Source organism: Erythrolamprus reginae, chromosome Z (genome assembly GCF_031021105.1).
Source record: "Erythrolamprus reginae isolate rEryReg1 chromosome Z, rEryReg1.hap1, whole genome shotgun sequence".
Classification (NCBI taxonomy): domain Eukaryota; kingdom Metazoa; phylum Chordata; class Lepidosauria; order Squamata; family Dipsadidae; genus Erythrolamprus; species Erythrolamprus reginae.
Window position 1 is genome coordinate 131,137,266 of NC_091963.1, and position 22,225 is coordinate 131,159,490.

At 41.9% G+C, this 22,225-nt stretch overlaps 1 protein-coding gene across 2 annotated transcripts in view; it reads right to left on the reverse strand.

Annotated features, from left to right (window-relative positions):
* The window catches only part of EPS8L1 (EPS8 signaling adaptor L1), a 75,338-nt gene that overhangs the window by 12,956 nt on the left and 40,157 nt on the right, over positions 1 to 22,225 (reverse strand). For both annotated transcript variants that reach the window (XM_070729018.1, XM_070729019.1), the window contains 4 exons: positions 20,360 to 20,508; positions 20,114 to 20,255; positions 12,399 to 12,427; positions 1,156 to 1,252 (listed from right to left, as the gene is read on the reverse strand). In XM_070729018.1, the coding sequence (XP_070585119.1) occupies positions 1,156 to 1,252; positions 12,399 to 12,427; positions 20,114 to 20,255; positions 20,360 to 20,508 (417 nt within the window). The remainder of the gene's footprint in view (positions 1 to 1,155; positions 1,253 to 12,398; positions 12,428 to 20,113; positions 20,256 to 20,359; positions 20,509 to 22,225) is intronic.

A 22,225-nucleotide genomic window follows, 5' to 3' on the forward strand; every position in this document is an offset into this window, starting at 1 on the left:
CTTAATAATTGCCTCACTTAACAACATAAATTTTTCACTCAGTTGGGGTCCTAAGTCTAGGACTATCAGGAGGAGCGTGTGTATAAAATAGATTTATTTCAAGCTTATTTTCTCTTATCGGGTAGCCTTACCCTTACTGGGATTTGAACCTGAGCCTCTGCCCTGTAAGTTAGTGGCCTTAGCCTCTAGACAAGTGTTACGTGTGATATTTTTTGTTGAGTCACCCTGGTGTATAAGAGGAGCATACAGCTTCCTTTTTGCCTCTCGGCCCCACCAGGGGACATATTATATGTAGGTCTTGGTATATTATGTGTAGGTCTTGGCATATTCGGGTCTTTTCCCATGTCAGATTAATAGAATCTTGGTGACATTTTGATGAGGTCCCACTTGCCATCTTCAGGCTCTTGCTTTCGGCTTCATGCTAGGGCAAGCAAAATGTGATCTGAACTGCCGTCCTCTATAAATCTTGGTAGGTGGGTGTGGATTGCTGGTTCACAAGCTGCAATCCACAGCCCCCCACCAGTATTTATAGAGGATCGGCAGCTCATACCACACTTTGTTTGCCCTAGCACGAAGCTGAAAGCACCAGCCTAAAGATGGCAAGTGGGACCTCATCAAAACGTCACCAAGATTCTATCAATTGTACCTGGGAAAAGTCTCAAATATGCCAAGACCTACATATATAATATTAATGTGTAGAATATTCATTTTACTTTTTGAACCAACATATTTTATATGAACTAGCACATTTTAAAATAAAATATATATTTGTAACTGAATATATAAATTTTTGACTTTCTTATATCTTACAAAATTGACTATGCATCTTCTTCCTATGTGTATCATATTATTTTTTGCTTTCCCCCCATACATCTTTACTGCTGCTATCCATGTATTTCATACCATACACTAAAGAAATAAATACTTTATAAGTAATTCTTGAGTAACTCAAGGTGGTGAGTATGCGTAATACCCTTCTTCCTCCTATTTTCCCTACCCCAACCACAATCATCCAATTTTCTTGTTAAAATTTCAGTTTGGAAAACAATTGGTGTGTTTCCAAAATTTTGCGATTCCCAAGTGGAATTATCTTCTTTATATTAAAGTTTAGACTGGTTTTTTTGGCATGGTTGATACTCTGGGTCATAAATTCACCTCTAATATGTCTCCTTGAAGCACCGACAGTTCGTTGTTGTTTCTGGCTGTGAAGTTGTGGGTGCAGATCACTGATTTGTTTTCTAAATGTTTGCACCTGTGAAGGAGAATGAAGACACGTTGGATTTAATGCTAGAATACCTATGATCTGTGTAGATCAGATTCCATATCTCAGGAATTCACTTCGTTTTTATATATCCCCAAGATCTATTGACCTGAGACATATTAATGAACATAGTGAGTTGATTTAGGATTCAGGGCCAGGCTATTTACGGGACCGCCTCTTGCCACATACCTCCCAGAGATCAATAGGAGCACACAGAGTTGGCCTCCTCCGGGTCCCATCAATGAAGCAATGCAGGTTGGCGGGACCACAAGGGAGAGTCTTCTCTGTGGCCGCCCCGGCTCTATGGAACCAACTACCCCCCGATATCCGTACTGCTCCCACCCTACTGGCCTTCTGTAAGGCCACGAAGACCTAGCTTTGCCGGCAGGCCTGGGAGACCATGAACTAACAACTGACAGGGCCATACTGTATGAATGGTATGTATGGGATTATGACTGCTTTATAATTAATGGGTTTCTTTTAATATGGGGTTTTATAGCTTTTGATTATATTCAACTTCTTTTTATTGTTCTGTATCTATTTCTATTTATATTATTATTGTAAGAAACCCTGAGTCCTTCGGGATAGAAGTTGAATAAATAAATAAATAAGAATCAAGGTTGCGTCTAAGCACACAGTCAAGAAATTTGTTTTAGCTGGGCTCATCTTTCAGTTAAAGTGGTACCTTGGTACTCATCTTTAATTAGTTCTGGAAGGTGCAATGAGTACCAAATATTTTCCCCACAAAGGGTAATGTAGTGAGTCACAAAGTATCTGACACCAACAAATTCTGGCTTGTGCATTGAGTACCAAATAAATGAGTACAGGGACAAAATTTCTACATCAAAATGTGTTGGGTACCAAATTTGATAAATTTCAAAACAATTGAATACCAAGGTACCACTGTCTATGCATGCCCTATTATAGCATCTTTCCAGATTTTCCTCCCTGCTAGTCATCCAATTTAGACACAGAAATCTTTATTTTTTTTATTTCATGTTTTCCGATAATCAGAAAACCTTAGGCCAGTGATGGCGAACCTATGCCACGGGTGCCACAGGTGGCACATGGAGCTATATCTGCTGGCACATGAGCTGTTGCCCTAGCTCAGCTCCAGTGTACATGTGTGTACTTGCCAAATGATTTTTGGCTTTCACAGAGGCTCTCAAAGGGCGTTTTGGTTTCCAGAGAGCCTCTGGCAGGATGGAGGAGAGCATTTTTACCTTCCCCCAGCACCAGAAGCTGGGAAACAGGCTGTTTCCAGCCTCCAGAGGGCCCCCAAAGGGTGGAGGAAGCTGTTTTTGCCCTCCCCAGGCATTGAGTTATGGGTGTGGGCACTCGTGCATGTGCGATAGCGTGCACCCTCGCTCTTTTGGTACCCAAGGGAAAAAAAGGTTTGCCATCACTAGCTTAGGCACTAGTGCAAATTTGCTACCAGTTTTCCACTCTTCCTAATCAGTCACCAATGGAACCAGAGATTTATATGGAGCTGGGGTTGGATGTCATCATGTTTTATTGATGACTACTCCCCAAATTACGTCCATTTCATCTCCCATTCCTTTTACTTTCACTTTGATGGAAATATTCTCTGTCTTAGACCTTTAGACAGAAATGTGGTTTTCATTTAGTTTACTCTAAAGCCACAAAAGTTATTCATTCACTTAGTTTCTTTTTGAAGTGCCTCTTATTAAACATACAAATATTTTCTTTAAACCTGCAGGTGGCATAACACATCTTCATATAAATACAAGTGCTCACAAGAAAGAGACGGGGGAATTATTCTTAAGATGCTGCTGTTGCAATGTATAAAAACAAGTTGTGCATTTTATTCTTTAGAACTACTGTTTCCAGGGGTGTCTGGTATGTGTATCAAAAAAAGTCAAAATGATGGCCACAGCCATTTGACCAAAGCCCTCTCCTTTATATATACAGTATACATATATAGTGGTAGCTCTACCTAAGAACACCTCTACTTATGAACTTTTCTAGATAAGAACCTGGTGTTCAAGATTTTTTTGCCTCTTCTCAAGAACCATTTTCTACTTACAAACCCAAGCCTCCGAAACTGTAACCAGAAAAGGCAGGGAGAAGCCTCTGTGGGCCTCTGTAGGAATCTCCTGGGAGGAAACAGGGCCAGAAAAGGTGAGGAGAGGCCTCTGTGGGGCCTCTCTGGGAATCTCCTGGGAGGAAACAAGGCCGGAAAAGGCAGGAAGAAGCCTGTATGGGATCTCTCTGGGAATCTCCTGGGAGGAAACTGGGCCAGAAAAGGTGGAGAGAAGCCTCCGTGGGGCCTCTATAGGAATCTCCTGGGAGGAAACAGGGCCGGAAAAGGTGGGGAGAAGCTGCTGTGGGGCCTCTCTAGAAATCTCCTGGAAGGAAACAGGGTTGGATAAAGCAGGGAAAAGCCTCCTTGGGGCCTCTGTGGGAATCTCCTGGGAGGAAACAGTGCCTCCACCCTCCCTGTGGTTTCCCCAATTGCACACATTATTTGCTTTTACATTGATTCTTATGGGGAAAATTGGTTCTTCTTACATACTTTTCTACTTTAGAACCTGGTCACGGAACAAATTAAGGTCGTAAGTAGAGGTACCACTGTATTATAGTGCACATAGAAAGGTTCAGGCTTTGATCAAATACAGGTAGTGCTCAACGTATGACCACAACTGAGCCCAAATTTCTATAGCTGAGTTACACCATTTTCCAATCTTTCTTGCAACCGTTGTTAACTGAATTGCTATAATTGATAAGTTAGTAACCCAAATGTTAAGTGAATCTGGCTTCCCCATTGACTTTGCTTGTCAGGAGGTCAGAAAAGGTGACCTGGGACATTTCAACCATCGTTTGCCAAGCGTCCAAATTTTCATTATGTGATCATGGGGATCCTGCAGAAGTCGTAAGTGTGAAAAATGGTTTTAAGCCACTTTTTAAAAGGCCGTTGTAACATTGAACTAAATGAACTGTTGTCAACCATGGACTACCTGTAGCCTGTAGCAACCACCTTGATTTTTTAACACTTCCCCTTGTGAACAACCCTAATTACTTCTTCATTTGCAAATATATGCAAATTACATGACATAATTCAGCGGTCCCCGAACTTGTGGCTTGGCAGCCCATTTTGGGAGGAGGGAGAGGTAAACTGGGCTGCATAAGCTCAATTAACATGAGCAATAGACCTGTGCGTATGCACACGTAGCTCAACTCAATGGAGTTGAGTCAACTTGTGGAGGCAAGTTGAGCTACGGGCGTACCTGTGCGCACACACTGTGCACTGGCCCGCCACTTGTGTGGCCTGTTTGCAAATAGGCCATGAGTTGGGGATTGCTGCTATAGACCAGGGGGCCCCCAACCTCTGGGCCATGGCTGTTCAAAACTGGGTGGCAGGAAAAATGGCCAAGCCTGTGTGTGACGCTCCAGCCATGCGAGTGGAGCTTTGGGCACGAGCACCCTTCGCTCAAGCATCGCCCGCTCACATGAGTGCTTCACACAAGTGTGCTTGCTAGTGTTGGGCGATCCCAACGAAGTTCGGGTTCGGCGAACTCACCCGAACTTTGCCGTGAAGTTCGGGTGAGTTCGCCGAACCTGAACCTGAACTTTTGCTTGCAGCAAGCCACTGTGGAATCCTTTTTTGTAAAAATAAACAAGGAGGTGGGGAATTCCCACCTCCTTTTGATTCCTTTTATTTTTACAGGAAAGGATGCCGCAGCAGTGCTGCAAGCAAAAGGAGCTGGGAAATCCCACGAAGGGATTTTGGGGGCAGGGCTTTGACGTCACGGAGACTCCTTCCACCCTGTTTCAGCTGGCCAGGAAATAGTCTCCGTGACGTCAAAGCCCCGCCCCCGGAATCCCTTCGTGGGATTCCCCACTCTCCTCCCGGGCGGTGGCGTTTCACAGTGTTCAGCCGAACCTGTACTTTACCCGAACTTTGCAGGTTCGGTTCGCCCAACACTAGTGCTTGCCCATTTCTCCCAAAGCCCAGTTTTGAACAGGCTGCGGCCCAATAGTGAGCCATGGAGCACCTCCCTTATGAAACCAGGTGTCTTCAGCCTTGAAAGACAGCATTTAAGGGGTGACTTGATCGAAGTGTATAAAATCATGCATGGGATAGAAAAGGTGTATAGAGAAAAATTCTTTTCTCTATCACACAATACTAGGACAAGGAGGCACTCCCTAAAGCTCATAGGTAAGAAAGCGAGGACAAATAAAGGGAAATATTTTTTCACCCAGAGGGTCGTTGGTTTATGGAATTTACTTCCAGAAGAGGTCGTGACAGCTGTCAGCCTTTATAGCTTCCCAGGCAGGATTAGACAGATTCATGAATGACAAGTGTATTGGTGGTTATTGAAATGGATGTCCACCTCTATGTTGGTTGAGGCAGGCAGGATTCCCTTGAGTACTATTTGTTGTTGGTCAAGGGAAAGGGAGAGTCTTGCCTTCTCTTTCTGCTCAAGACTCCCATGTACAATTGGTGGGCCACTGTGTGACACAGAATGCTGGACTTGATGGGCTTTGGTCTGATTCAGCATGGCTCTTCTTAGGTTCATGGCCTAGGGGTGGGTGAAGAGGACCCCTGTCACTATTGGCTAAAATAATTGTTATTAAGTTTTCCATTCTTCTACAACTATCAGCATAATTAAAACAGTACGTTTTTTTTCTTTTAAAAAAATGTGAAATTGAGCTATTGAATTAAAAAAAAATACAAAAAGTAAGAAACAGTAATAAAAAGTTAAGCAACTTTGCTCTTGACAGGTACCAAAGCAGGTCCATTTAAAAAAAACCCAAAGAAGGAAACTTTTAAACAAAGGCCCAAAAGTCCTGAAAATTTCAATAGAGCTTGATTTACATCACAGCAAAGACAAGGACAAGATATAGCAGTGAGCAGAAGAAGTTTGGTCAATGGGATGACATGATTGACAACTCTTGTGTCATCAACTAATTAAGCCACTAAACATTTTAAATGTTAATAAATAAGGATTAATCTAGTTAATAGTTGAGGGTTAGTAAATGAATTGTGAAATATTACTAATTATGTCATGCCATTTTAATCTAGATGTGTAAGTATAATAAAGCATGAAAGGGTAACCCCCAAGATACAGAGTTAATAGTGGTAACTTCTGTTTTATTGAACTGAATATAAATATCCAGCACTTCCTTCAATATCTTAAATTGACACTGATACTGGATTTGGGCATTGTGCGAATGCATTTCAATGTAAGTCATATAGCTAATTCTAAGCAGATTAACTATCTTTATTTCAACTTTAAACTTCTCTTGTTTCATGTAGGTTTTATTTAATATATATTAGGGGGTAATGCAATTGTGTATCTATTCCTCCTAAATTTGATGCATCCAGCCAATAAAAATGATGTGAAAGAAGACAGCACTTTGTGCAGTCACAAAGTGATGTGCAACTCTGGTCATGCTCAGATGCACAATGATCGCCCAATTTCAGAATTGCCGGGGGAGTGGGGGAAATTGATATAGAAGGAAGGAATAGATAATGACCAGGAAAGGGCAAAATGAGATGTTAGCTTACACCAGTTGCCTCTTTCTTGTAATAAGTGGCATTTCCTACCAGAAAAAGACACCCTGAACCATCTACAGTATCTGCAATCCTTCTTCCAACTAGAGTTTATGAGGATCAGAGCTGGACTGGCTGGCACACCCATCTTGCAAACTGGTTCTGAGAAGGATAGTAATTCAAGAAGAGAAAGAAAAAGAGACACCCGCCCCCCAATTCCCAACCCGCTCCAATCATACCTTCACTAGCTGGCTAGCGTCCCCATCTTGGTTTTCTTCTGGGCACCATCTTTCTCTAAACCGCGGTCTTCTCATTTTTGTCCTGTTATGTTTCCCTTCCATGCCCGCCTCCAAAATACCTGGTCCTTGACTCTCATGTCTCTCTGCCTCTCCTTCAACCTTCTTCCTGCTTTTAGAGTTGAGTTGCCCTAATTGGTTTGCTCCCATGCATCAGAGCAGGGGTCCTGGCAACTTTAAGATTTGTGGACTTCAACTCCCAGAATTTTCCAGCCAATTATGGAGAATTCCCAGAATTCTAGGAGTTGAAGTCCACAAGTTTTAAAGTTGTCAAGTTTGAAGACCTTTGCATCAGAGTCTCATGCAAATTAGAGGTCAGCAAAGGAGAGAGAAAACTGAATTCCTGTTCAGTTCCTTTCTTTTAAGATAATCTGGGCTCCCAAGTCTTGTTAATCTACTTTATTCTCCAGGATTTATTGAAGGACCCAAGTTTCCTTCCTCTCTTTTTCTCTCCAGGTAAAAGGCTGGGCTTGGTCTTTGGTTCATTGGTTGCCTGCCAAGTTCCTGGGTCTCCAAGGGATAAAAGTTCCCTAAGTTCTCTTAGATGCTCCTTGTACTATTGCTCTGTTCTTTTGTTCCCTGCTCCTGTACATTATAAACTTACTGCACGCTCCTTGACTGCAAAAGAATTAGGGTAGAGCTTGGCCAATATCAGAGTGTGCTTTTTTTTAACCACAGCTATGTTCATGTTAACACAAGGAAGAACGCCGGAGACGTTTTCAGAAAACTATTGGGAAGGTGATGGGCATCAAAGACAGCATGAGGGTGTGGTAAAACCTGGCATGAGAGGACCCAGGTTCTACTTTATTTTTCTACCAATCATTCTACCAACAGTGAGGGAGTCAAGGGGGCCTTGCTTCCATAAGACTTGGACCAAACAAAACTGCATAATTAGGGTACTGACTTTAAAAATAAAAGAACTGCTTTGTCTCGTTTTTCCTTGCAAAAGAACTGGAAACCTTGCAACATTTACTAAGTGAAATTTGTAGTCTTCAGCTGTATAACTGGGATCAGCCTTTCTAATATGCACACAGACACTTTTAAAAATTTATTTTGGACTCAGTCTAAGATATACGTTGGGGATATTTTAGACCAATGATGGCGAGCCTATGGCACAGGTTCAGCTCCAACGTGCATGTGTGTGCTGGCCAACTAATTTTTGGCTCAGACAGAGGCTCTGGGAGGGCGGTTTTGGCTTCCAGAGAGCTTCCAGGGGAGTATGGGGAAGAGCGTTTTTACCTTCCCCTGACTCCAGGGAAGCCTTTGGAGCCTGGGGAGGGCAAAACACGATCCTACTGGGCCCACCAGAATTTGGGAAGCAGGCAGTTTCCAGCCTCCAGAGGGCCTCCGTGGGGTGGGAGAAGCTGTTTTTGCCCTCCCCGGGCATTGAATTATGGGTGTGGGCCCCTGCCCATGCACGATAGTGCCCATGCATGCTCTTTTGGCACCCGAGGGGGAAAAGATTCACTATCACTCCTCAAGACCTTGAAATCAATTAAGTTTTGTAGCATGAAGCCTATTGTGGAAATATTGTCTGAAATATTTCCACAATAGGTTTCATGCTGCAAAACATAATCGCTTGCAATGTCAAGAATATCCACAACATATGCCTTACAGCAGTGATTTTCAACCTTTTTTGAGCTGGGCACATTTTTTACATTTACAAAATCCTGGGGCACACCACCAACCAAAATGACACTCTAAGACAGTACATATTATATATATTGCCCCCCCCCTTGTGTGTGTGTATACACACTCTTGAACCATTTCCAAAAACAGGTGAGGGCTGGGGGGTTTTCTCTCTCTTATTCTTTGGGTGCTTTTTATCATATGCTTTAAATCAAGAGTCACTTCTCTCTTTTGTTTCTCTCTCTTTCCTCTCATTCTCTGCCTCAATCATTTTCTCATTTCTCTTTTATTCTCCCTTTTTTTCTCACATTTCTCTCTCTCCCTCTCCTTCTCTCTCTTTCTTTCTTTCTCTCTCTCACACAAACTCTCTTGCTTTCTTTTTCTCTCTTTCTCTCTCCCCCCGCTCTCTCTTGATTTCTCTCTCTCGCTTGCTTTCTTTTTCTCTCCCTCTAGCTTTCTTTATCTCTTTCTTTCTTTCTCTTTTTTGTTTCTCTCTCTCACTCTTTCTCTCTCTCTTGCTTTCTTTCTCTCTCTCTCTCTCTCTTTCTCTCTCCCCTCTTGTGGCACACCTGATCATGTTCCACGGCACACTAGTGTGCCGCGGCACACTGGGTGAAAAACACTGCCTTAGAGTACAGAATTCTTATTGATATTCTGCTTTTATTAGTTTTATAAATAACTAAAAGAGGCGAACACAACTACTATTACTACTGCTTCCTCATATTTTCCTCACAAAACCTGTGAGGTGAAGTGAGGTGTGGTGAAAGGGAGAGTAAATGGCTTTAGGCAGGCAGCCAGCTTTCATGCCTAAAATGGGACTAGAACTCACAGTTTCCTGGTTTTTAACCTGATGCCTTCGTCACTAGACAAAATTGGCTCTGTCTTCATGATCATTCAACTTTGACAAAGGGTGGGCAAATTACACTATAAATATACAGGCAGTTGGGCACTTAGCAGATTAACAGAGTTGGAAAGGACCTTGCAGGTCATCTAGTCCAACCTCTGCCCGAACACACAACCTGCTGATTGTGAGGCAAGAGCTTCACCCATAGGCCTCTGCAGAGGAACCGTAGTGTGAACCCTGTGTGATCCTATTGTATCACATTTTAAGATAAAAGTTTTTGAGAGAGGTCTATTCCCAACATACAACTAAGCTGGTGGATGCCGTCTCCAACATGAGGTAGAGAAAAAGAGGGGAAACACTCATGCTTGTGTATGTGTGCATGTACACACGTACACTCTTAACAGGAGAAACCACTGATGGTCTTTCCATTCTTCTAAGGTTCTTTCGCACAGCACAGCTATAAAAATGAGCTCTCATAAGCAGAAACAACAATTCTGCCTTCTCACAGCAGTCCATTTTTACCAGCTGCTTCCTCTTCCTTTACTCCAAGACATAATTTGAGAGTTCTCCCACAAGGCAAAGACGTTGTGTGGTCCAGAATCTAATTAAGAATTTTTCCCCAATTCTGTGGTATTTTGTTTCCCACTTATAGCATTCCAGGTCAAATCCAGAATTTCTAGTACCACTACAAAACAGTCATCTAATTTTAATTTATTTTGAGAACCGTGAGAGATTCTCCTTCTTCCATGCCACATTATGAACTGCTTATTAGGTGCTTCCTCATATCTGCATATGTGTGTGTATGAATAAATTAATCAGAATGTATGAATATGTATATGAAAAGAATAGGAAGGAAATTCCATTGAGTGCTTAACTAGATAAATTCAAGGCCTCTACAATTAATACATCTTTTGCTAGTTTACTTATTCATAGCTCTTGAGTAAATTATTATGTGCTTATCTATGCTACAAACTTTAAAAACTAATTTTAACAGTTAATCCCGTTTCCCTAGACAACTAATCCTTATTAACCTAATCATTAAATAATTCTTAGACTGAGAGATAGTTAAAATAACACTTGGAATACAGACATCATTTGTCAGCATAGCTCAATTCAAATCACTACATAACAGATTAAATGTCAATAAATTGAGCGAAGATTGACATGCCAAAATATTTTGGCTCTTTTTGATCTTGGCAAGAATCAAGACTTGAGATTTTAGGATAAATGACTTCAGAGAACCACGAGAAAAGGAACTTACAAGTTATAGCAGCTATGCCACAAATATCGATTCTTACTATCCAATAGATAAAGTATTTCTTAAAAGAGGACAGAGAATTGAAATGGGACTGAAATACAAAAATCTTTGTAGGGAATTTTATGTCACTTATCAAATTCTGTGTTCAGCAGCTCTCGTTCTTTGAAGTTATGGAGGGCTACCAATACTTGTAAGTTCGAATTCAGGACAACAATTTGAAGTCCTTGGTCAATAGCAACATTTGGTTGCTGATCACCAAAAGCACCCTTCACCTTGACAAGAACCTGCCATTATTAACTGCGACATACCATCACCTGCCCTAAGCTAAGCTTCTGAATGCCCTACCACCACCCTCTCTCTAGCTAGCTCCTATCCTTGGCTTCACCACCGCACCCAGCTATTCCCAGAGCAAAGATAAACAGATAGAATAAAATAGAAAAATAAGTTTTTAGAAAAAGAAGAGAAGGGGGGAAAAGCAATGTAGAATTGACCTAAGCATTTCATAAACAACTCACAATTTCCAATCTGAGAAAACCTGTTCAAATACTTTACCCAATTTATCCAATCTGACCACCAACCTCTAAAGAGCCCATTGACAAATCCTTGTACCCCTAACCCCAACTCCTAAAATGTTAATCTTACCCTCCACCTACCTTTCCTCCCTCCTTGAAGGTTCTCTTCCCAGTGGGATCAGGGAAGGGACTGGAATAATGTCCCCAGCAAGATATTAGTTTTGTTAATGCTACAATGGTGATTATAGTGGGCGTAATGACCGAGGAAGCCAGAATTGGGAACTTCTTCATCTAATGAAGTGGGGAATCTCTACTTTCTCCAACATTGCATGTCCCAAATATTCAATTTCTTTACTTCTTCTTTAAAAGATTTCATGCCCCAGGAATTAGGAATAGAACTTTTGACCTTCCATTCTCGCCTACTGTTGCAACTCATAGGAAACACAATGCTGGTCTAGAATGACCAATCTTTGGATTCATACAAATAATGTATTACGAGATGGATGGTTCTACACCTCTTTGTAAGTCCCTACATCTTAGATATGATACTTTAGATCAGGGCATCTACAGGGATTGTTCAGAAAAGCCAAGTTGGCAATTGCAGATGCACCATCAAAGTACTGTTCATTTTTATGTATAACACATATAGCAGTTGATCCCTGTTTAGGATTGAAATGGACAACTTGGTCATTAAGTAAAATGGTTGCTAGATGAAATGATGCTTATGATCTTACTTCAGCTTTATTTTGATTTTACAGTCCTGAAAAGGCAATAAATGTGAGAACTGGACTCGGGGTGGCTATATACTTTGAACATGCAGTCTGGGTCACTTTGTTGATGCTCCTGCATTGGAAGTTAATTTTAAAATTGTATGTTTTCAAGAGGTAATATATTTGTAGGTGTGTAAGGCGTGAAAACTAATTCTACTGGCAACTCCACCCTAGTCATTAAAATCCTTGTCTTTCCCAAGCTTCCTTTTAAATTTTTATTTAAATTCTAAATGCTAATTCTCTGTTCCAAACTCCCCATGTATTTCCCAAAATAACCAATCCATTCTCAAGATGTCCACCAATATCTTACCCATTGGCTGCAATTGTGGGAGCCGATTGCTGCAAATAGAGAAACAGTAAAGTTAATTTAGGTCCATCTCAAATCACTCTTTTTCAAGTTCTCCCCCAAGTTCATGAACAGGAATTGCACATAATGTATAATTGGAACTACTGGTACTTTTAAGTGAACTAGAATCTCCATTTGTTTGGGTTAGAAAAACAATTTTTAAAGAACATGCTATGGCTATTATTTCAAAGTTATCTGTTCATAAAATTGTTAGTGTGAGGAACTATTTCAAAGCTATTTCCTCAAGTGTTCTGTGATGGTATCTGGGAATGTAGAGAACAGAATAACAGAGTTGGAAGGGACCTTTGAGGTCTTCCAGTCTATCCCCCTGCTCAAGCAGTAGAACCTATACCATTTCAGACAAATGACAGTTCAGTCTCTTCTTAAAAGCCTCCAGGGATGGAGCATTCACAACTTCTAAAGGCAAGTTGTTCCACTGGTTAATTATTTTAACAATTGGGCAATTTATCCTTAGTTCTGGGTTGTTTCTTTCCTTGATTACTTTCCATCCCTTGCTTCTTCTCTTTCCTTCTGGTACTTTGGAAAATAGGCTGACCCCCTTAAATACTGGAATATGGTTTATTCCACAGCTTAGTCTGTAACCCCCTAATAATTTTTGTTGCTCTTTTCTGCATTCTTTCCAGAGCCTCAGTTTTGAATGACCTTGGAAAACAAGTGGAAGATCCATTGTATAGGCTGCAAATCTTCCTCTTGTTTTACCCACAAACCATCATGCTTTTTCCCGAAGCATTCAAGAATGCGTGAAGCCATATTAGCGCAGTGGCTGGAATGCGGTATTGCAGGCTAATCCAGATCTCTGCCAGGTGTTCGATCCTCATCAACTCAAGATTGACTCAGCCTTCCATCCTTCTGTGGTTGGCAAAAGGAAAACCCAGATCGTTGCAGGAAATACGCTGACACTGTAGGACTTCAAGATTTGCTTTCGGCAACATTGGAAGCCAGGACCGTGAGCTCCATGGCTGGCTCTGAACACCCCACATCCGAGGGTCTTAAGGTCCCTATTGGGACCTAGCACCCCTTTAGAGGAGATAAAGCAAAGGGGGACTGCCAGGAAGGGAGGGGGAGGTCGCATTTCCCTCCCTTAACTGGAAAGCCCGTAGCCAAGGGTGTGGAATAATGGCAGCAAACATGGCTGCTATAAAGCTGAAAGAAGACCAGAAAAACCAGGAAGGAACAGGAGGAAAAAGTGAATGATTTGCAATCTGGGTGAAAAAGGATTATTGCTTTTTAAGAATAACCCGAAAAATATGAGCGGGAAGAAATATGGAAGTTAAATGTTAGTGGTGGGAGAAGCACCTTAGGGGGAAAACTTTGTTTGAAAGTTTTAAAAGAAGATGTGGTTCTGGAAAGATACTTTGTTTTAAAGAAAAATATTGACATTTGAATTGAAAGTTGCCTCTACTTCTCATAATTAAACTGATTATTACGTACTTATCTATACATTGGATTTATAAATACAAAATAATGAAACTGAGAGCGCAGAACAGTGAAGAGGAATGAAGAGGAATAATATTGACTTCAAGCAGGAGTGCCATTTTAGTGAAAGAAAGAAGGGTGTAACCATTGGAACTTTTGTTGTTGCTGGATAAATAAAGCTGAGTAAACCAAAGAGAAGGAAGAGAGGTGGTAAAGCCCGCAGACTTTTCCTTTGAAATTTGGTTAGATTGTAAAAAATGATAACTAGTGGAGAAAAAGACATGAAATGGATTCATCCGGATATTAAGGACAGTATAAATAAGAAAAAATATTTTTGAATATAAGCTATGGATATAGAAGAGTTACGATGTGGAAAAAATAATTTATATTAAATATATGTATGAATAGTTTGTAGAAATGAAGTTAAAAAATAACAAGAAAATATATGAAGAATGTAAATGCTAATTGGAAGATTGAAAGTTGGTAACTTGGAAAATTGTTTGTATGGGGTAAAAACTAGTTTTGAATGATTATTAGAAATGTGATAAAGGGATGGAATTAACTGTTAAGAGGGTACAAATCAGCTTGTATTAAATAGAAAAAATAATATGGAAAAGAGGAAAAAGAAGCAATTTTTAAAAATTATTATTTAGAAAAGAAATGAAATAAAACTAATACCAGAAATGTAAAAGGTGGAAAAAGATCGTATCTTTAATTGTTGGGATGGAAGGAAAAGAACAGAAAAAAAAGGGGGGGGAATTAAAATAGAGATAAAATAAAGGGAGAAAAGACTAAAATATAGACATTAAGATGAAAAAAAATGTGAGAGAAGGACTAGAAGGTTTTAGAAATGGAAGGATGATGTTAGAATATGTATTACAAAGGAAATGAAAAATGAATTGTAATTATTAAGAAAAAAATTGTTAAGGCTATACAGTGGTCCCCCGATTATCGCGAGGGTTCTGTTCCAGGACCCCTCGCAATGATCGGTTTTTCGTGAAGTAGCGGTGCGGAAGTAAAAACACCATCTGCGCATGCGCAGATGGTGTTTTTACTTCCGCCGCAGCAGCGAGGAGCCGAAGATTGGGGTTTCCCCGAGCCCACGCAAACTCCTCGCTGCTGCCGCGCCCGCCGCTTGTCTTGTCCGCCCGCCGCTTGTCCGCCACCTGCCTGCCCGCGCGCCCGCCGCTCGCCCGCCCTTCGCCCGCCCTCGCCATTCGCTCGCGCCGCTTCCCAGCTGAGTCCTGAAGCCAGAAGGCAAAGGCGAACTTCTGCGTTTGGCTTCAGGACTCAGCTGGGAAGTGGAGCGAGCGAACGGCGTGGGCAGGCGAAGGGCAGGCGAGCGGCAGCGAGGAGTTTGCGTGGGCGGTGGGGAAACCCCAGCGCCGCTTCCCAGCTGAGTCCCGAAGCCAAACGCGGAAGTTCGCCTTTGCCTTCTGGCTTCAGGACTCAGCTGGGAAGCGGCACGAGCGAACGGCGTGGGCGGGCGAAGGACGGGCGAGCGGCGCGCGGGCAGGCAGGCGGTGGACAAGCGGCGGGCGGACAAGACAAGCGGCGGGTGCGACAGCAGCGAGGAGTTTGCGTGGGCGGTGGGGAAACTCCTCGCTGATGCCCGCCGCTCGCCCTCCCGCCAGCAAGAGGGGGAAGACCCAGGGAAGCCGCCCAGCAACTGATCTGCCCGGCGCCATCTACGCATGCGTGGCCATAGAAAAAGGGCGCGTATGCGCAGATGGTGTTTTGACTTCCGGGTTGAAAAATCGCTATATAGCCTTTCGCAATGATCGGGATCGCGAAACGCGGGGGATCACTGTATATGTGGATGTATGAAACTCAGAAAGCAAACATTAACGACATGAGATGTACAAAGATTAAAAATAAATAATATTTATTAGGGGAGGGGAAATACGCCGACTCTGTAAATGCCTAGAAAGGGTTGTAAAGCACTGTGAAGTGGTATATAAGTCTAAATGTTATTGCTATTCTTCTAAAGCCTATCAATTTTTCTGGAAAAATGAACAGCTTGCTAAAAGCATATGATTGGCCACAGAGAAGGCATAAATTGGCTACATGAACCTTTGGCCTCATCCAGCTCTGCGATGAAAAATATAATGAGCAAGGAAAGTTAATTTGGTGTGTTCCGAGTCCTCCCAATTAAACATTGTCATGTGATGGGCCGATTCTGGAGATGGGCCGATTCTGTCCTACCACTTGTCTTTGAAATAGCTTCCCTCTGAAGATCCTAGAGCTTTATTTTTATGGGATAATATCTATTGAGCGGGACTTGTTATGTAGGGGTATATGCAGGGTGGAGATGTTTTTTCCTCTGTTATATGGTGTTTGTACTGTTTTTATTGTTGTAAGACAAGAGTCACTGGGGAGTTGGGCAAACTTATAAATTTAAATAAATAGAGAAATAATAATAAACATGTTAGACTATGGACCAAGGAGGGCTTATGGTGACTGCTTAAGTTTTGTTTTCCACAGCAGCCAAAATATCAGTGGCGGGTTGCTTGCCAGTTCATCCCGATTTGGGCGAACTGGTGGCCGTGGATGGAGGTTTCACTCACTTGGCTGGACATCATCAAAACTGCTCTGCGCAAGCGTAGAAGCGTTGCCCACACACAAAGTGTGTGCGCCTGCACACCAGTGATCCCTTTAACATTAGAAAATGGCGCATGGCAGTTGGAAACTGCTGTGCACCATTTCCGCAGATATTAGAAAATAGCAGATGGCAGTTGGAAACTGCTGTGCAGCATTCTCTTGTTAGGTGCGCGGCTGTGCAGCCACGCAGCTTAGAGGGAATATTGTGCACACTCCTGTTCACAAACCTGTAGCAAAGGTAAGCGATATCCACCACTGCAAAATATAATATGCGAGAGAGGGTTGAGATAGTCATGCAGTGGGCCAATTGGAACTCTCCAACTGACCAGCTTCATTTGGGTTTTTGCTCTTTGCAATAGAGAAATTGCAGTTCCATTTCATCCTGGTAAACACTGTTCTGGTTTCTGGTAGAAGTTTAGTAATTACAAATAACTCTCATTAAATGCATCATTTCATGAATAAAGCAACTCCGTTTATTTCTCTGCTCTCCTGGACTTCAACACATTCCAGACATCAATCGGTCCGTTGTCTCTCTCTTAGATGCATTTCTCACATTCCTTTTCCTGCTTCACTTAGACAAGATTTATTTTCTAACTACATAGCTGTAAAAAGACAGCAGCACCGACTAAATACAATACAAAATACTTTGGCTTACTTTAGCGTGGCGAAATCACCTCCATATTTCTTTTCAGCAATGTTGAAACTCCACCCTTCTTCTCCACTAGCCCCTTGACGTGCCAATTACCTCACTACAATATTTAACCCATTCCTCTCCTTAATATCTTCTTCCAGACCTTTGCTCTCTATGTTTCTGAATCCTTCTGAATTTAGGATTAACCCAGCGCGCGTCTGATTCTCCCTCACTGGATCCTGAACTCATAGCCCATCCTGTGGCTGGCCTCCCACCTGGTCTACTACCTGTAACCCCAGGCTCCCCACTACTTCATAAACACTATCTGAATCCGAATCCTCAATATCATCATCATCCTCCAACTTATCAGGAGTATGTACAACAAACACTACCTTCCTGCTGAATCTCTTTGTCTTTCTGATCCTAAAATGGACACTCTACTGCAGGGGTGTTAAACTCAAGGCCTGGCCAGAGGCCAGATTTGGCTCATGGAGTGTTTAGATTTGTTCCATGGGGCCACCCAGGAAACAGCAAAGGATTGGCCAGCAACGCCTCTGACAGTGAAACATGGAGCTTGGGGAGCTCAGTTTTTGCTGGCAAAGAGTTGCAGGAGTCCATCACAGGCGAAAACAGAGCTCAGGAACCAGGAGCGGATTGCTTACTGGTACAGATGAGGACGGCACACCGGTAGCAATAGTTGCACGACGCACACAGCTTCTATTCTCCTGTGTGTGCACGCACATGTCCCAGTGTGTTTTTGTTTCTGCACATGTGCAGGAAGCAAAATCTCATGAGGGGCTGTGCTCATGAGAAAGACTTTAGTGATTTTTTGTTTCTACGCATGCACAGAAGCAAACAAATTGCCGGAATATCATGCGCATCTGTGTCCCCTTGCAAGATTTTGCTTCCTGCGCATGCGCAGAAGCAAAAAAAATATGCTGGGACACATGTGCATGCACGCAGGAGAACAGAACCTGCATGTGCAGAGCACCAGTAATGGCAAAAATGGGAATCTGCCCTGTCGGGAACCCATTTTCGCTGGCAGAGTGCTTGGGCAAACCCAGGCACCCCTGGCATGAGTGACGTCAAGCTGGTCATGCCCACCCTGGCCACACTCACCCTAGCCCCCCAAGGTCAAACACAACCCTGATGTGGCCCTCAATGAACCGAGTTTAACATCCCTGCTTTACTGCATGAATATGTCTTCCAATGGTAAACAGCCCATCATTGAGCTGAAGCCAGGAAGCCCCTTGGATAATCATAAAAGTAACATCTATGGAAGTACCCTTTTCTTTTCATACCTATATTATGTATTAATATTCACCACTATGGAAGCTGTACACTTCTATATATTATTCTGTTTGTACTGTTATTGCTTTTTCCATTTTGTCATGATTACTATTCTTTCCCTCCCCTTATCTTTCTTTTTTTAATTGTATATTTAATAAAGATTATCTATAATTTGGAAGTACTTGTGGCAATTTAACCTCCACAATCATCCAATGGTGCAAATAAAATGGAATTTGCTTGTCTGAAAAAAGATTCCACAAGCAAAAGCATTTGGTACTAAAGAAACAAGGTGCCTGCACAACAATGATCTTTGGTTTGAAATTCAGCAATATTCACCAAAGCAGAGGTGGGTTCCTCCCAGTTTGGAGCAATTTGTCCAAACTGGTAGTGACCTGCTAGTCTTTTTTTAAAAAAATTAATTCTTTTTAATTTTTAATTTTTTATTTTCCTTCTGAGCATGTGCAGAAGCTGAGTTTCCGGAACTGTGCATGCGGTGGCCATCTTGGTTTTGCTTTTTATAAAAAAAAATATTTTGGGGTTTTTTTCGGTACTGTGTACGTGTGCACGCGGGACCACATGGTGCAACCACACGGCACAGGAGGAAGCGAACTGGCAGCGAGGTGAGAACCCACCCCTGCACCAAAGTCTATAAAGTCAGGAGAGTGAAAGACAAGGAGAGGATGACCAAGACGGGACACGATTCAAGGATTGACTAAATGGTGGCAAAATGAGATACAAGTAGAGGTACAAGAGATGGAAAATACAGTAGAAAATATAAGGAAAATTAAGAATACAAAAATTAGGGAAATGAGAAGGAAAATATTACATAAGTGGTATTATACTCCCGTTCAACTCGCACACTTTCAGCAGAAGGTCAGGGGTAATTGTTGGCACGGGTATCAAGATAAAGGAGTGTTTATGCATATGATTTGGGAATGCCCCATAGTGCAGGAATTTTGGTAAAAAGTGCAAGAGGATATTAATAGAATGTTAAATATACAATGGACAATCCCTAAGGAAATGGCAGTATTAGTTAAAAGTAATGCGATGGGAGAATTTAGAGAAATAAAACAAGCAGCAATAGAAAGCGCTCAGGCGGTAATAGTTTTGGGTTGGAAGGATGCGACAAAATGGACAATGCAAAATTGGTATAGGTACATGGTGGACCATATTCAATTTGAAATGATGGATAAAAGGATAAATTTGGATAATGAAACTGAGACAACTGATTGGACGGTGGGACAAGATAAGAAGATATATGACGAGTAGAATCCGAGACCAAGCTACAAGAAATAAATTGGAATCACTCTATAATATGTAAATAGATATATTGCTCTTGGGTCAAAGTGGATTACATAAGAAACACCCCCGATTTGGTGGTGGTGTGTGTGTGTGTGTGTGTGTCGGGTTGGTGGGCACTTTTAACTAAGCACTGCTTTATGTTGTGTGTATATTAAACTTGCTAAAAATCAATAAAAATATTTTTTTTTTAAAAAAGGAGAGGATGACCAATACCAAGACGGATGAGTTAATTATAGTGGCATTGGGTGTGCTATTAGAAGACTTGGAGGACCAAGTTGGAGACTGATCCTCCTGGAGAAGACCTGCTGTCGGCACAAAATCAATGTAGGCAAAGATGATTTTCAGTAGCTGAAGAACCTTTTCTAGTCATTCTCTTGCTCAGAATGCAAGGTTGTCTTCTCCTCGTCTCACCACTGACCTGGGCACGGCGTTCTTCATGGCGGTGTTGCATCTCCACTGGGTCTTCCCAAGGTTTCCCAAATGCATCTTGGAGGGGAGGCTCCCAGCCATTGTAGAAAGTTAGGATGTAGGGAGCTGCATAGCCCCTGGGGAAATCCACCCTTGATGGGCAAAGCAAATAATGGATTAAACAACATCCGCTAGAGAGAGAAAAATTAAGAGGGCAAAATTAATAACAAGAGAAAACAAACTCAAATCCCCTTACCTGGCCTTAGTCCAGTTTTCATCCAGCGAATGCCAGAGTTCTGTTTCCCATTCTCCTAGGCAGCTTCGCATCAAAGTCACTGCCTCTAGAGTTAACATGGGGTTACGCAATTCAGAAGCAAATTCCACACCCCCAGAAGCCTCCACAATCTGAAATGGCAAATGAGAAGCAGAATCCAGATTATTTGTTTCCCAGGAGACTCCATCTTTCTCCCAGAGAAATTTGCTAATACGCTCATCTATAGGAATCATTGATATGTGCAATCGAATCTCACGATAAAGCTTTTAATGGATTATATTACACAACTCTTCAACTAATGGAACTGAACTCCAAAGTATTTTATTACAGAAAAAAAAAGAATACAGAAACAAAGCATATTAAAGAAAGTGACATTAGCCTTCTTAGCAATAGCAATAACATTTAGATTTATATAACCACTTCACAGTGCTTTACAGCCCTCTCTGAATGGTTTACAGCGAGTTGTTGTTGTTATTATTATTATTATTATTATTATTATTATTATTATTATTATTAATTAGATTTGTATGCCGCCCCTCTCCGTAGACTCAGGGCGGCTCACAACAGTGATAAAACAATATATAATAACAAATCTAACATTAAAAGCCTAAACCCCCCATTATTTAAAAAGCATACACACGAACATACCGTACATAAAACTACATAGGCAAGGAGAGATGTCTCAGTTCCCCCATGCCTGACGGCAGAGGTGGGTTTTAAGAAGTTTACGAAAGGCAAGGAGTGTGGGGGCAATCCTAATCTCTGGGGGGAGCTGGTTTCAGAGGGTTGGGGCCGCCACAGAAAAGATTCTTCCCCTGGGTCCCACCAACCGACATTGTTTAGTCAATGGGACCTGGAGAAGGCCAACTCTGTGGGACCTAACCGGCCGCTGGGATTCGTGCGGTAAAAGGCGGTCTCGCAGATATTCTGGTCTGGTGCCATGAAGGGCTTTATAGGTCATAACCTATAAAGTAAGCATATTGCCCCAATAATCTGGGTCCTCATTTTACCGACCTCAGAAGAATGGAAGGCTGAGCCTACTGAGATTCGATCCACCAAACTGCTGACAGCTGGTGATCAGCAGAAGTAGCTTGCAATACTACACTCTGACCACTGTGCCACCAAAGCTCTCTCTTGCTTTTTGCAGTGCAGGAATTCTCCCCTATCCTATGGAATTCAGTTTCACACTTCACATTTGTTACTTAAATAATATACAGGCAGTCCTCAATTTATAACAGTTCACTAAGTGAAACATTCAATGTTAAAACAACACTGAAAAAAGTGATGTGATCATTTTTCACGCTTAAAGTCGTTGCAACATCTTTATTTATTTATTGGATTTGTATGCCGCCCCTCTCAAGAGACTCGGGGCGGCATACAAATTCTCGGGGCGGCATACAAGACAACTCATCTCCTTGACCACATGATCAAAATTTGGCAACTGGTTCATATTTATAATAGTTGCTGTATTCCAGAATCTTGTGGTTCCCTTCTGTGACCTTCTGCTAAGCAAAATCAATGGGGAAGTCAAATTCATTTTAATGACAGTGTTACTAACTGCAGTGATTCACTTAATAACTGTGGCAAGAAAAGTCATAAAATGGAGCACAACTGTTTTACTTAGCAACAGAAATTTTGGGCTCAGCTGTGGTCATACATCCCTTAAGCATAGTTTCATGTCATTCTGCTGCTTTTGCCATCCAACTTTACATCTATCAGTCTATTGTTTCCCAATCTTGGCTACTCTAGAAAACGTCCATAGATACTTTACCAGAAGAGCCCTTCACTCCTCCACTCGCAACCAAATACCCTACGAAACTAGACTTACAATCCTAGGTTTAGGAAGCT